General features: G+C 38.2%; 1 protein-coding gene across 1 annotated transcript in view; it reads right to left on the bottom strand.

Annotated features, from left to right (window-relative positions):
* Positions 1-12356, bottom strand: part of SLC15A5 (solute carrier family 15 member 5) — a 60763-nt gene extending 48407 nt beyond the window's left edge. Inside the window, exons 1-2 of the mRNA XM_030542078.1 lie at positions 11981-12356; positions 8801-9023 (exon numbers count right to left, since the gene is read on the bottom strand). Coding sequence (XP_030397938.1) covers positions 8801-9023; positions 11981-12356 — 599 coding nt within the window. The remainder of the gene's footprint in view (positions 1-8800; positions 9024-11980) is intronic.
* Positions 12357-13288: the final 932 nt, after the last annotated feature.

The following is a 13288-nucleotide window of genomic DNA, read 5'->3' as shown; positions in this document are numbered from 1 at the left end:
ACTGTCCTCTACATAAGAGAACATGTATTAAAGATCAAATCAATGTTTTGGCTATGAACCTTGAGAAGAGGGAAAGGAGTGGGAAGGGAGAAAAAGCAGTTGCTATTAAACACCAAGGGCCCATCTGCATTGCCTCTGCTTCTTCCCTTTAAAAGGCTCCTTGCTAGTCTGTTGTAATTGCCCGGAAAACTGTAGTGGCATCACTGTAAGTTACAACGTTGAGATCATTACTGTAGTGCTTCTGACTACTCTGTCATTGACCTAGCTAGCTAGAACCAAGAAGAAAAGCCTATATAACGCTGAAGATGTGGGGGAGTGACAATACCCAAGTTTGTTCAACTCAAAACAAAATAATCTCTCTTGCCTTGTTAGGGAAGAAGAGCATCCGACAGTGACTCAGAAGCAGTGGGCAGGAGTGCACTTTTAAACAGCAAGTCTAGTGGAATACAGGCTGTGGCCAAGGAAAGAATAATGACATATCAAAATTTGGATGAACTCAGTGCTGCTGAGAAGCATTTGGCAGCTGTCAGGGGGACTAGCAATACTATGTATGCTGGGAAGCAGGGGGACTAGCAATACTATGTATGCCGGGAAGCAGGGACTTCCAGGCCTAAACCAGCCCCCAAAGCCATCTGAAAAAGTCCCTGAGAATTTCAACTTTAATTATTTTTAGCTAGTGCTGTGTCTTTTAAACCATTTCTGTCATGAGATATGAAACCATTAGAGGGTTTTTTTTTTATTTAAATGTAAAGCAGTTGTCTGGGGTTTGGTGTTAACCACTTTGGAGAGAAGGCATTAAAGATTATGGAAGTGTTTTGCATACACATGCTTTGGCCCTCTTCTGGCAATTTTGTTTTTAAGTTTAAAATTGCACAATGGGGCAAACAGCTCCAGAGGCTGGCCAAGTTCAAGGTTTTAATCCTGGTCTCCAGAGCTCTCGATGAGATCAGCCCAGGCTGTCTCACTCTACATGACTATAATGTCCATTGTGTTCCACTGGAAATGGCAGCCTAAAGAATGAAACCCATATGTACAGGAGATGGACTTTTTTCAGCAACTGGAACTCATTCTCAGAAGAAATTAGGACCTCCATAAATCTTGGTGCCCTGAGATCAACACTGCCACCAAAATAAGTAAAGAACAAATATCAGGTCTTTGCTGACTGGAGCAATGAGAGAAAGAGAAATGTATCTTGATGTGCACATTTCAAAATTCTGAGAGGTGCTCGTGTCATAGACAAGAAGGGACCATCATGATCATCATGTCACAGTGATGAATTGCATATAAGAACCCAGACAGACATGAGCCTATGGCTTGTTTCTGATTTTGATGCCCCACCTCCTTTCCTGAAATTCCATTGCATTCTTCAGGCCATCTGAGTGACCACTCTGGGGTAGAGACAGGCAGGATATTTGAGATTCAAGCCCTGGATTCAGCAGCTAAGCAGTCTTACAGGCACTAGTGCAACAAACTGCACTGCTGGAGACCACAGATCTGCGGGGGTTGTCTGGGGATGTGTGTGTGGGTGTTTGAAAGGTCAAAAACTCTAATCACTGTTTAGTGCCCCCTCACATTTCAGACATCATTATTGTATAGGTGGAATAGCTCCCCCTCTGAGGATGACTATAATGGAGCTGTAGGGCAAATGGTCAGGATAGTAGTGGCAGAAACAAACAAACAAACAAATCACCAGGTAAGACCTTTCACATTCTACATAAATTCTTTCTATGACAAGGCCCCCAGATTCTGTGGCACTCTGATGTAGCAGACATGATGCTACCATAGAACTAGCTATGAACAACCCACCAACCATGGTAATGAAGAACCATTATGCTGCCTTGGCAATGGGTGATGAAGAATCACCCTCAAAGATGGAGGAGGAAAAGCTCTGTACCCCCAAGGCTGGGAGGATCATAGCCGAGAATTTGGAAGTGGAAGGTAGCTTGGGTGAAAGTGACAATAAATGATAGAGTTCACAATTCTAAGGAATGGTAGGAGGGAAAAACAGAACAATAAAGATAATAGATTTCAAGAAGGCAAACTTTAGCAAACTCAGGGGGGGTACGCAAGAACCCATGAGAATCAAGTCTAAGGGAAAACACAGTTTGAGAGAGTTGGCAAAGAGACATTATTATGGACACAAGAGCAAACTATCCCTCTGCATAGGAAAGGTAGGAAGTATGGCAAGAAACCACCGTGGCTTAACCAGGAGATTTTCAATGATCTAAAAATCAAAAAAAGAGTCCTACAAAAAGTAGAAACTAGGTCAAATTACAAAGGATGAATATAAACAAACAACACAACATGTAGGGACAAAATTAATCTCATTTTATGTCTTGGCCCTTCTAAACTAGCTAGAGACATCAATGGTAACAAGAAAATATTCTACAAATCCATTAGAAGCAAGAGTAAGACGAAGGTCAGAGTAGGCCCGTTATTCAGTGAGGTGGGGGAAATAACAGAAAATGTGGAAATGGCAGAAGTACTAAATGGGTTTGTTTCAGTTTTCACCAAAACATTAAGTAGCAGTTGGATGTCTAACATAGTGAATGCCAGTGAAAATGAGTCAAACTCTGAGGCTAAAATATGGAAAGACCAAGTTAAAGCTTATTTAGACAAATTAGATGTCTTCAAGTCATCAGGGCCTGATAAAATACATTTCTAGAATACTCAGGGAGCTGACTGAGAAGATAGCTGAGCCATTAGCGATTATCTTTGAAAAGTCATGGAAGATGGGAGCGATTTCAAAGGCCTTGAAGAGAGCAAATACAGTGCTAATCTATACAAAGGGGAATAAGGACAACCCTGTGAATTACAGACCAGTCAGCTTAACTTCAGTATCCAGAAAGATAATGGATCAAATAAGCAATCAATTTTCAAACACCTAGAAGATAATAAGGTGGTTAATAACTATCAGCATAGATTTGTCAAGAACAAATAACGTCAAACCAACCTGATAGCTTTCTTTGACAAAGTAACAAGCCCTGTGGATGGAGGGGAAGCAGTAGATGTGGTATATCTTGACTTTAGTAAGGCTTTTGAAATTGTCTCACATGACCTTCTCATGGGTGCATAACTGGTTGGAAAACTGTTCACCGAGAGTAGTTATCAGTGGTTCATAGTCAAACTGGAAGGGGGTCCCACAGGGATAGTCCTGGTTCTGTCCAATATCTTAATCAATGATTTAGGTAATGGTATAGAGAGTACACTTATAAAGTTTGTGCATGATACCAAGCTGAGAGGGGTTGCAAGTGCTTTGGAAGATAGGATTAAAATTCGAAATGATCTGAAGTAATAGGATAAAATTCAACAAGGACAAATGCAAACTAATCCACTTAGGAAGGAACAATCAGTTACACACATACAAAATGGGAAATGACTGCCCAGGAAGGAGTACTGCAGAAAGAAATCTAGGAGTTATTGTGGATTGCAAGCTAAATATGAGTCAATGGTGTAACACTGTAGCAAAAAAAGCAAACACCATTCTCAATATATTAGCAGGAGTGCTGTAAGCCAGACTCAATAAATAATTCTTCCAGTCTACTGCGCACTGATAAGGCCTCAGCTTGAGTAATGTGTCCAGTTCTGGGTGCCATATTTCAGGAAAGATATGGACAAATTGGAGAAAGTCCAAAGGAGAACAACAAAAATGATTAAAGGTCTAGAAAAGATGGCTATAAGGAATGATTGAAAAAAAAATTAGGTTTGTTTATTCTACAGAAGAGAAGACTGAGGGGGACATGATAACAGCTTTCAAGTATATAAAAGGTTATTACAAGGAGGAGGATGAAAAATTGTTCTTGATAACCTCTGAGGATGCAACAATAAGCAATTATCTTAAATTGCAGGAAGGAAACTTTAGGGTAGATATTAGGAAAAACTTCCCAAGTGTCAGAGGAGTTAAGCACTGGAACAAATTGCCTAGGGAGGTTGTGGAATCTCTGTTATTGGAGGTTTTTAAGAACAGATTAGACAAACACCTATCAGGAATGGTTTAGTTATTATATAGTCCTACCTTGCATGCAGGGGATTAGATGACCTCTAGAGGTCCCATCCGGTCCTACACTGCTATGATTATTAGATTGTATAAAGGATATTTTAAATGAATTAGATCTGAACATTAAGATAATTAGCTGCTTGTTTCTGATGAAATGAGAATCAGCTCCCACCTTTTCATGCTCTCTGTATGTGTATATATATCTCCTCAATATATGTTCCATTCTATGCATCCGAAGAAGTGGGCTGTAGCCCACGAAAGCTTATGCTTAAATAAATTTGTTAGTCTCTAAGGTGCCACAAGTACTCCTGTTCTTTTTGTGGATGCAGACTAACACAGCTGCTACTCTGAAACAGTAAAATAGTTGACATTTAAATCATATTTAGTTTTTAGCATTAATCACTGAAATGAATGAATCCACTCAACTCTTCAAGTTATTGTTTCAGACTACCTGCAGATTCAGGAAGACATCTTTGCATTGAGTTGTACTATCTTCACAACCCAGAAAACTAGAAATATGTATGTATATAGAAGAGGAAGCACTCCTGCTAGAGTATTATTCTATGGCAAAGCACGGGTTCTACAGCCACCTAATCCAAAGGCCCTGGCTCTACAAAACACTACAAAAATGGCCATCAATACAATCAACCTGTAACCCAAGAGATCCTGCTAAGCCTCTGGGCAGAATTATGAAATGACTGTGGAACTATTTCAAGGCCAAGTGGGGAGGTGGGAAATCTCCACTAGCATCTTCCAAATGACTTAAATTTGCTTCCTCTATTAGTAATTCTGCCCATATAATATGCTGGGTAAAAAGGGCTATCTGGCAGGTGGGGCTGGTCTGCCACAATATGATTCATGTGACTGGTGGTGGAAAGTGGGGAGGGAAAAGAACTGGCTGGAATATCATACTGGCATTTTGCTGCTAGCTGCTTTTTTTTTTTTTTTTTTTTTTTTTTGCTGCTAGCTGCTAGCCCCAGCAGTTTGTTTTTTCATTGTTACACAAGGCTATAGGTCTATTGTGAAGACACCGTCCAAATTTGAATAGCTACCATGTTGTCCTATAAAGTCCACAGACATCCAGAAAGTCTCTCTCTTTCTGGTGAGAACTACCCTATTCATCTCAGTCAGGTGTTAGCTTAGAAGCTTTATAATTGCAGTTTAAATGTCAGCATCTTAAGTATTTCACTTCAATAATTATACCAGGAACAGCCAGATATTTTATGCTGGCATTTGAGGGAAGAAAGAAAAAGCTAATCCCATTCTGCTCAGCCCTTGATCACAATACTTGCTTCTGCAACCTCTTACTCTGAGGTACTTTGGCCATTTACTAGTTGCTTTAGCATTTTTCATGCACCAGGTATTACAGGATTTCCAGGGATATTTTGGTAGTACACATTCAGGTCAGATATATCAGTCCTGGAGTGGTAAGCTTTAATCCTTGAATAAAGATATTCCAGTAGGCTCAGGAATCTTATACTCCCTGAGATCACAGGTTCACATTCCATCAGTGATGACTCAGGCCTTCATACTTGCCAGGTAAACAGCTTGATTGCCACTCTGAGAAATACAAAGTTTTATTGGGAGAAAAGGGGTTGGTGGCCGCTTTTTAAAAAATGAAGTAGCACAGATTCTGCCCCAAGGTTCTGTGTAGAGGTGACGAGAAATTTTTTTGACAAAATCAAAAAGTTTCCTGAGAACATACCAATTATGCCAACGTTTACAATAGGAAGTTAGCCAAATGTTTTGACTTTTAGTATGTATTATATTCTATAGGGTCAAAGCGATGTGCTTTGGAAGGTTTCATTTCATCAAAAATTTTGAGTTTTATTTTTGATCCTGAAACAAAATTTCAGCCTCAATTTTCTGTGGAATAGAAATTCTGTTTTTCAACCAGCTCGGTTTCTGACTCTGTTTCTGACAAGTTAGCTTAGGCGAGCCAGTGTTGCCTAATGGATACAGCACTGAACTGGGACTCAGGAGACCTGCATTCTATTCCTGGCTCTGCCACGATCTGCTGGGTGACCTTGGCTAAGTCACTCACCCACCCTATGCATCAGTTACGCAGTCTGTAAAATGGAGATAATGATACTAATGTCCTTGTAAAGTGTTTTGATATCTACCGATGAAGAGCTTTATACAGAAGCTTGGACTAAGGTACATCCAAGTACCAGATAATGGTCCATTTCCAAAACTATGCAGAAACATTTGTTTACCACACTTTTCTTCATTTGACAATGAGGCTTTGCAGAAAGGAAAGCCCTTCTGACACCCTGCAGGGTACAAAAATTCAGTGGCCATGGTAGTGAACACGGGAAGAAAGGAACGAAAAGAGATAAATATAAAATAGGAGTGACAAAAATAATTGAGAGATTGAGTTGAGGCAAACAAAAAAGGAAAGAAATATTAGTAGAAGGAAGAGGGAAACCCCAAGCAAGATTGAGAAGGAATAGAAGACAAAGACAGATATAGAAGTGGTCCTATACTAACTACAATTTTCCAACACCTCAATGCTCAAGGCAATTTTGCTTTACTAGTTCAGTTGTTGGCGAGGATTTAAGGACCATATTCTGTCCCCGACCCTTTTGTTCAGCTCCCATCGATAGCAATAGGAGTTCTCATGCATCAAGTAGTAGTACCAGTTTACAGCCTTAACTTATAGCTCAGGCTTCAGACTCTCAGGGCCCAGTTTTCATCTTCTTAGTTTAACATTGGTGAAATTCCATTTATTTCCATGATTTTACACCAGAGTTTGTTCCAGAGATTGGCTTCAGGCCCTAGAAGTGTAATGCAGCTCTCACACCATACTAGGGTTAAGATCATAGTTACACACTCCTTTGCAAGAAGTCTGATTTTTGAAAAGCTGTTAGGCCTAATTTCTGAAGTAAAGCAGGCTGCATAAGAATCTAGATTGTTCTAAAAAGCAAGTGTGCAATTGTCTCATTAAATATATATGTATTTTAAACATTTATTCTTGTGACAAAAAATCTACCAAGAAGAGAAAATAGTGTATGATTATATACTTATGAGGTTGTAATGAGACTAGGAAATGCGAAGAAGTAAACCCCATTTTGTTAGTTTTAAGATTACAAATCATATGGTTCCTGCCTCAGATGCCAGATAACTGTAGAAATTAGTTTTTAATCACACACACACCTTTCCTGATACTTCCAAAGCCCCAAGAACTGACCCATTTGGATTCCCCCAAGAAAATATTTTATTCATTCTGTCGTTATGTCTCCTTTGTAATCAACACTGAGAAATGTCACTTTGATTAAACACAATTGTGAATCACTAAAATCATAGTACAATAAATTCTCCCAAGCTATCTTTCAGAACAACTGATTGCTCTCCAGTCTTAATCCTCCAGAGTCTTATTTAATCAAAATGATGTTTCTAATTAAGGATTAAAACTCAGAATAGAATAAAAAAGGAGATTTTTTCTCTCTCCTTTGGGCAGGTCAAGGAGGCAGAATCTGTTTTAAGGAACCAAACAGTCTTATCCACCTTTAGTAAAGCTACACTGAAGTTTGGATTTAATCCAAAGAGCTTCAGTATTAACATAACTGGGGGGAGGAAAAGGAATAACCCTGAAAGCCATCCCTATATGAACAGAAATATGACCTAATAAATTCTTCATTGACTCATCAGTGATGCATTATCAATATTCAAATGTGCTCAGTTTCAGTTCATAATAGATACACTTCGATTTATTTTTAGTAGTACCAACAATGCTTTGCACATGTATAGCACCTCTCAATCAAGAATTTCTGGATAATTGGCAAACATTAAGTATCACAAAGCTCCCTCTGAGGTAGGTACATATTTGTGCGTATCTAATAAAGGAATTTCTGTCCCAAGGGAAATTCCGATATTTCATCATTTTGTCCCAATCAGAACAAAACTCTTGAACTGTTAAAACTTTGTGGAACAGTGTCCAGAAAAAAATATAATTTGTAAATGTCCAAGTGTTCCATTTCAGTTTGTTAACCAAAAGGAAACAGTTCATTTTGGGTTGACAAAATGTTACATGTCAATTTTTCCAATGAAAATTCTTTTTCTGTAGGAAATTGTGATTTTGATGAAGCCTCATTTTCCAATGAAAGATGTTTTTGTCTGAAATTTTCCAGCCAGCCTTGGTAACTATACAGATGTTTAAATTGAAGAACAGACGTCAAGTGGCTTACCTGATGCCCTAAACTGTCAGTCACAGCTGGAAAGAGACTCTATGAGGCCTATCTTTCTATCACCATTGCTCACATGAGGAAAATCGACCACTTCTTGAAGTAAAGGACAGTTCCAACTGTGATGTTTGATTTTTTTTTTTTTATTTTAGTCCTGGTACTTATATTTGTTTAAGGAACTTTGCCACCTATACGGAGTCTACTCAACCTAGAGCAAAGGATTGAGACCCAGCAAGGAACTTCACCACATCCCTGACAGGCCTTTAAGTACCATGGTGTAAGAACTCAAATAGAATAGCTTGGTTCTAAATAGCAACTAGCTTATTAATTTTGTATCAAGTTGGGCAAATCACTTGACTTTGATTCACCTTGGGTGAAAGTCCCTGGCCTGTGCTGTGCAGGAAGTCAGACTATGATCAGACTTTTTCCTTCTGGCCTGAAGATTTATAAATTTATGTGCCTAGAAGGAAATTTAGGCAGTCCTTTTGAAAACTAATTGCTACAGCTAAAAATCAGATTTCCTATATACATTCATTAAAAAAAAAAAGATGCACTTGAGTTTTTAATTAAGCTCCATCATCTCACACAGTTGTTCTGTTGCAAAATTAAAAAAACTCACCAATTGAAAAAAGAAAGAAGTTCCTTTGGTTCAAAATCCTCAAGGTTGTAAGCACTCAGTGGACAAACTACAGCTCTTATGCCTCCTGATCCAAAGCAGGCTGTTATTAGCCCAAAGTAGAAGAGTATTTTCTGCTCCTTTTTGGCTAGTGGATGAATAAAATAGTGTCTGTCTATATAAAAATCTTCAAAGGGGAAGGCAACAACAGGTAGTACGGTTGCACCTGCAATGGGGAAGAAAATGGACATATGTAACTGGTTAAAATGATGAAGCATTGAATCCAGTATTTATTTTCTAGATTAACAGCTATATTGGAATTATAGTCTCTGAATTATTAAAAAAAATATCTACACACACAATGGGAGAGAAAGTTATTCATTCCTTTAGAATGAGATATGGGTACAACTACAAGCCCAAAACTTTTCTGAATCCTACTGTTAGGCAAGTATATTGACTACATATGGCAGAAGTATCTGAACTTCGTTGCTTTCAGGGCTGGCCTGGGACCAGAGGGCTGCAGTTCAGTGGCATAGAAGTTCTCTTTACAAATAAAGAAACATAACCATAATTTGTGCTACTCTTTTATCTGTCTAGATGGATTAATAGAAATTGCTTGCTTGAACTCAGAAGTCGTAGTTTATCACTACAGCTAGATGAACAATATTCATCAGATAATTTGGCAAATGTTATAATGTATTCTCAGATATGCTATTTGATTATTTTTACTTATTTTATCAGTTTTACTCTTCCCTTTGCAGCTTTAGAAAAAGTTAGCCCAGAACACATTTTAGGACTCTGCAGTTGAGATTTGGCATCTCCAATCTACAGCATTGTTTCTATAGGCAAAGTGAGGCTCCCATATTCAATGAGCCTTTTAAGTGTATTTTGAAATAGATTGCAAATACATCATATACATAATATCTGCACTCATGTCTGCTTCAAGCATGGCAACAGGAGACCAGGACTGTGATACTAAACATCAAAATCTGAAACCCCAGCCTGGATTAAGCAAAATTTTTTAATAAACTCCCACAACAAAGAGTCATATCCCATGCATTATATTTACACTAACAAGTCTATTATCAGATCACCATCCCTAATATTTTATATTTATTTGTCACAAACTTTCCCTTGCTATAGTGACATTTGTTTCTCTTTGGAAAATGCTTTGTGCTACCTCTGACAGTTGTCAATGGCTGGTTAAGTGGTCTGATGCAGTATATTCAGTATTCAGTTCAACAATTTATACTTGTTTTAAAATTAGAGTCAATTTGTCCCACTTTGATGTCTTTTTTTTTTTGGTAATCTAGAATCAAAGGGCAAGGGGATTCCAAACAAGGAGTTTATGGAGTAAGGAAGAGGATACAAAGAAAGTCATTTTCTCAGGTAGTTCATACAGTGCCTTGGCAATCTAGACAAAGTGACCCCCTTCTTCCTCCTTTCCACTGACCCACTTGCTCCTCTGTGTCATTTTTTTCTTTTAAATTCTTGTGGCGATTTCTCTTCAGTCACCCACAGCAGGTGTTTTTATAGCTGATGCACATAACACAGAATTATTTCCTGCTGCAGCAACACTCTAACGGAGGCGCTAGAGTTTCCAATGCAAAGCTTTCTGAAACATGACCTCGGGGCACCTGCTGCACACAACTGAATTCAAACTCACACTTCTGGATGGAGGTCAAGAGGGCAGAAATGTTGCCTCGAGAGAAGACCAATTCAGAAATTATCTCAAATAGTCTAATGCTATTCTGATGCCTATCTAAATAACAACTTATTTGCCTGCATGCAAACAAACTCTTGAGATGAGTAAATGTGAATAAGTTGTGTGACAGCTATACATCAAGTGGCAATGCAATTGATATCTATTTTAGTATAGAGTTATGGAAATCTGGGTGAATTTCCAATATTTATGTTAATGTGGCTCTGGAGCAGCAATAACTTGTTCTGCCTTCATCTTCTGCCTGTGTTATCCACTTAAAAGTTGGTGATTTTATGAAGTTAATTCTGGTAGTTGTGCAGTTTAAAGAACAGGATGCAGCATCAGAGATTGACTGTTACTGTCTAGTTGTACCTGCCTGATCTGAGTAGCAATCACCTCAACTCTGCTTCACCTCAACTCTGTCCTAGAGACAAAAGATAATTCAGTTTTTAGATCAGCTCAACTCAGGCTGCGAAAGCCATCACCAGCTTTGACATTTACTAAATTCCACATGACAGTTGTACAAAGTGAGCAGAGACCTGCAAACTCAGTTTGTTTAGGAAGGGGAGTGGTTCCACCCTCTATATCACCCAATCTCCTTGACAACCCATAATAATAGCTGTGAATATCTAAAGTTTCATACTGTCCCCCATTCCAGCCACTATATGGAGGATCATTAGGAGCTGTCCATACATTACATATCTATATATTGAAGGGACTTCAAATGTACAGATCATGGGTCAGTAAAATTCACACATGTAAGTTACCTGGAAAAATATTTTAAGAAGTGTATCCTGAACTTTGTATAAAAGATTTTAGCCCATTGGGTGGGGGAAGGAGGCAGATAGAGTTAATATGAGTCAGGCCCTAAACGTAAGCATCAAAATGTGGCTTTCTAGTTCAAAGTTTATCTACATGATATATACATCTTATTAACAACCATGTAATTTTTAAATATAGCAGAACCCCATAAATTTGCACCAACTGGAGAAATGCATTGCAAATTATGGTCTTAACAGGTGGTTATATCACTGAATTTTCCAGAAGTGACTAGTGACTGTGGGTGCCCAACTTGATACCTTAAAGGGGCTCAGTTTCAGAAAATGCTGAGAGCTTGCTTTCTGAAAAGTTAAGCCACTTTAAGGTGTCACAGTTTAGGCTTTTAGACTGCAGCACCTAAAATCCCTAGTCACCTTTGAAAATTTAGACCTTATTTTACAAACATTATTTAGTATTGTTCAAAATAATGCTTCATTAAGGTATATTAGCAAATCTACTCCAGTACATTTTGTGAAAGAAAAGTTAAGTCCTTAGCTATTAAAGAACTTTGGTGAGGCCTCCAGGTTGGAGACAATTATTGAATTTGCATATAAGTAAGGAATAGTATGTTTCTATAGTACTTTTTTAAAAATTGACTTATTAGAGCAGAATTGCATACAAAAAGCACATTGTAGATAAAATAATCATGGCATAGCACCTACCTAGAAAGTGGAGAAATATGCAGATATATACCAGCTTGATCCTCCCCACCAGATGTTCCGCAAGCCAGCCCATAAACACAGGTGATAACATGGAGGCACCTACAAAGCACATGTTTATGATGGCTGCTTGGTAGTTGAGATAGCCAAGTTTGATAGTGCAAAAGAGAATCATGTTGCAGACAATACCAAAGAAAGTGAACCTCTCACACAGCTCCATCAACAGCAGGCAAATGGCCACCTGAAGTTTCTTCTGAGACTTGAACTCAGGTGAGTCTCCATTATGCTTTCCTTTCCTGGAGAATTTTGTTTTCTCCCTCTCAGCAGTGTGGTTCAGAAGTTGTTTTTCTTGTAAGTCTCTAAGGTCTGTAACAGGCATACTTAGCTGTGCTGAGCAAGACTAAATTGAGTGGGTTAAGTTGTATGTACACTTCTGTTATCCTCCACTGTAATTAACAAACTGGTAAGACCCTTGCTTTGAATTCCACACCTTACTACCACAATTCCTCAGGATACTTATCACTTTAGTGCTGTTACATTCAAGATCAAGGAGCATGAGGGACACCAGTTTTTAAAACTTTTCTGAGTGCACAAAGTTGCTGAATCCAATCTGTTTATTTAATTAGTTTGTCTGGTTATGAACAAGACACCCCCCCCCAATAATATTACCCATTAAATTATGTGAATCAAATACAACATGTGCCAAATTGTATCTGCATGTTACAGATAAAGGTTAAATACTGAGAAAGGCTAAATTGTTTCAGCAGAATTCAAGTACTAGATCAAGAAGATAATTTGGGGCTAATATTCTGATACCTTAATTAAGCAACAAGTGAGAAACTGCAAGCAAAGAGATAAAGATAGAAAGAATTTATGGTTTTAGGTGAGCAATATCTTATTATTACATATCTTGTTATTTTTGGTTGAAAATCAGATCAGGTTAATTAAAAAAGTAAGAAATGCTAGTACATTTAAGTACAATAAGCAGGTTTTACACGAAAGTAATCCCAGGGTATTAATGAAGAGAAAAAGCAATAAAAGAGCACCCAAAACCAACATAGTTTCTTTAGCCTGACCTTGCACCACAGCTATAATATGTCATAGGGAATCAGAGTCAGAAAGACTTTGGATCTTGGGTATTAATTAGAACCTATATAGTCAACTTAAAGAGAAATCAGGAAGGTTCCACAAGTTTACAATGTCCCCACCAGGCAATCCACTAAGAAGTTTACAGAAAACTTGTCCTACCTCCTGGACATGATTCTCCACTACTGTGCATAGCCATTTATACATGTCCCAAATGATAGTGTT

This window comes from Gopherus evgoodei, chromosome 1, assembly GCF_007399415.2.
Source record: "Gopherus evgoodei ecotype Sinaloan lineage chromosome 1, rGopEvg1_v1.p, whole genome shotgun sequence".
Taxonomy (NCBI): Eukaryota; Metazoa; Chordata; order Testudines; family Testudinidae; genus Gopherus; species Gopherus evgoodei.
This window is presented reverse-complemented; position numbering and strand designations above follow the sequence as displayed.